This window comes from Etheostoma cragini, chromosome 11 (assembly GCF_013103735.1).
Source record: "Etheostoma cragini isolate CJK2018 chromosome 11, CSU_Ecrag_1.0, whole genome shotgun sequence".
Taxonomy (NCBI): domain Eukaryota; kingdom Metazoa; phylum Chordata; class Actinopteri; order Perciformes; family Percidae; genus Etheostoma; species Etheostoma cragini.
The window spans coordinates 520392-522598 of record NC_048417.1 but is presented as its reverse complement, the minus strand read 5'-3'; the positions used below and the strand labels follow the sequence as shown (position 1 = coordinate 522598).

The following is a 2207-nucleotide window of genomic DNA, read 5'->3' as shown; positions in this document are numbered from 1 at the left end:
TGTGTGTGTGTGTGTGTGTGTGTGTATGTGTGTGTGTGTGTGAGTGTGTGTGTGTGTGTGTGTGTGTTGTAGAGGCGGAGGCCAGGGTGACTCTGGGGAGTCCCCCCCCGTGTGCGGGACCAGAACTGGGCCAGCTCTGGTTCGACGCCCAGGGGCCAGGGCTCTTCATCTGTGACGGACTCACGTGGACCCCCCTGCTGCACCGTGAGTCTGGAAGTCCTCCTCATGAACAGTTGCCCCACATAGCCAGACCTTCCTTCACAGCGCTGTGGACGGAGGTCAAGTCTACGCAGGATTTGTTTTTGATGGTTTAACCAATCATTGAACTTCCACCCACCAATGAAAAGAGTTCTTGTCCTCTAGGTCCGGAACGTCTGGACTACGTGGAGGACTACCAAGATCTGTACACCAGCTCCGAGACCTTTGACGTGGAGGTCTTCTCCATCCCGTCTGAGGGTCTGTTCATGGCCGCCGCCCACAGGTAAAACCACGTTATACAGCGGTGCAGTGCGTGCCACGAAGTACAAGTACCACGTTACTGTACTTAAGTACATTAGTCACGTATCTGTACTTTAAGTAGATTCAATAGTGCATACTGTTGCATACACCGTTAGCTAAATACACCCCAAAACAACACCCCAAATAACACCCCAAATAACACCCTAAATACACCCTAATTACACCCCAAATAACACCCGAAATACACCCTAAATAACACCCCAAATAACACCCTAAATACACCCCGAAATACACCCTAATTACACCCCAAATAACACCCCAAATAACACCCCGAAATACACCCTAAATACACCCCAAATAACCCCCCGAAATACACCCTAAATAACACACCAAAATACACCCTCCAAATAATTCATTTCAATTCAGTTTTATTTATAGTATCCATAACAAGAGTTTTCTGGAGACACTTTACAGATAGAGGAGGTCTAGACCAGATAGAGGAGGTCTAGACCAGATAGAGGAGGTCTAGACCACACTCCATAATTTACAAGGACCCAACAGTTCTAGTAGTTTCCTCCAGAGCAGCAACAGGGCCACAGAGGAGAGGAGAAACTTCCTTTTAGGCAGAAACCTGGGACAGACCCAGACCCAGACCCAGACCCAGACCCAGGTCCAGGTCCAGGCTCTTGGTAGGCGCTGTCTGACGGGCCAGTCAGACAGATAACACCCCAGATAACACCCCAGATAACACCCCAGATAACACCCCAGATAACACCCCAGATAACCCTCCAAGGTTAAGTAGGGTTGTCATTGTGGTATTTCTCTGTTTACTAAAGTAAATACGACTCTCTCATTTTTCGTCACTTTTTGACGTTTTCTAACTTTTCCCGAAGTTCTGTTTCGTAGCGTTAACGGAGTTTTAACTGTTGTCGACGTCTCTCGTGCTCAGGGACTCGCGGCCCGGCTCGGGGATCTTCCGGTGGACCAACGGGTCGTTCCAGCTCTACCAGAACATCAGCACCCAGGAGGCCCGCGCCTGGAAGCACTTCACCATCGCTGACACGGTGAGAGCCCGCGGACTCAACCGCCCGGCACAACGCCGAGGCGGAGTAAAGATTATTTTGGGGGCGTTTAGGCTTTTATTTTGATAGGACGGCAGAGACATGAAAGGGGAGAGAGAGAGAGAGAAGGGGGGGGACAGGCAGGTGGGATTTGAACCTGCGGCCGCTGCAGCGAGGACTGAGCCTCTTTACTGAGGTGCCGGTTTACCTCCTGGGCAATGCCAAGGTGCTCTTGCGCAAGGCACCAAACCCCCATGTGCTTGGGCAGCCCCCCCGACATCTCTCCATTAGTGCATGTAGAGGACCTGAGCCTGTGTGTGTGTGTGTGTCTGTGTGTGTGTGTGTGTCTGTGTGTGTGTTTGCGTGTGCATGTACCTGAGCATGTGTGTGTAGTTCTGTGTGTAACAACAACAGAGTTTCTATTGTAATTTGCCCGTGCAGGATGAATAAAGTACACATTGATATTATTATTATGATGATGATGATGAAGAAGAGGATGATGATGATGAAGATGATGATGATGATGAAGATGATGATGAAGATGATGATGATGATGATGACGATGATGATGATGATGAAGATGATGATGATGAAGATGATGATGATGATGATGATGATGATGATGAAGATGATGATGATGAAGATGATGATGATGATGAAGATGATGATGATGATGATGAAGATGAT

General features: G+C 48.7%; 1 protein-coding gene across 1 annotated transcript in view; it reads left to right on the top strand.

The window, feature by feature from the left end:
• LOC117953075 (thrombospondin-type laminin G domain and EAR repeat-containing protein-like) overlaps positions 1 to 2207 on the top strand; it is a 7679-nt gene that overhangs the window by 4177 nt on the left and 1295 nt on the right. Inside the window, exons 5-7 of the mRNA XM_034885790.1 lie at positions 73 to 204; positions 364 to 481; positions 1409 to 1523. Coding sequence (XP_034741681.1) covers positions 73 to 204; positions 364 to 481; positions 1409 to 1523 — 365 coding nt within the window. The remainder of the gene's footprint in view (positions 1 to 72; positions 205 to 363; positions 482 to 1408; positions 1524 to 2207) is intronic.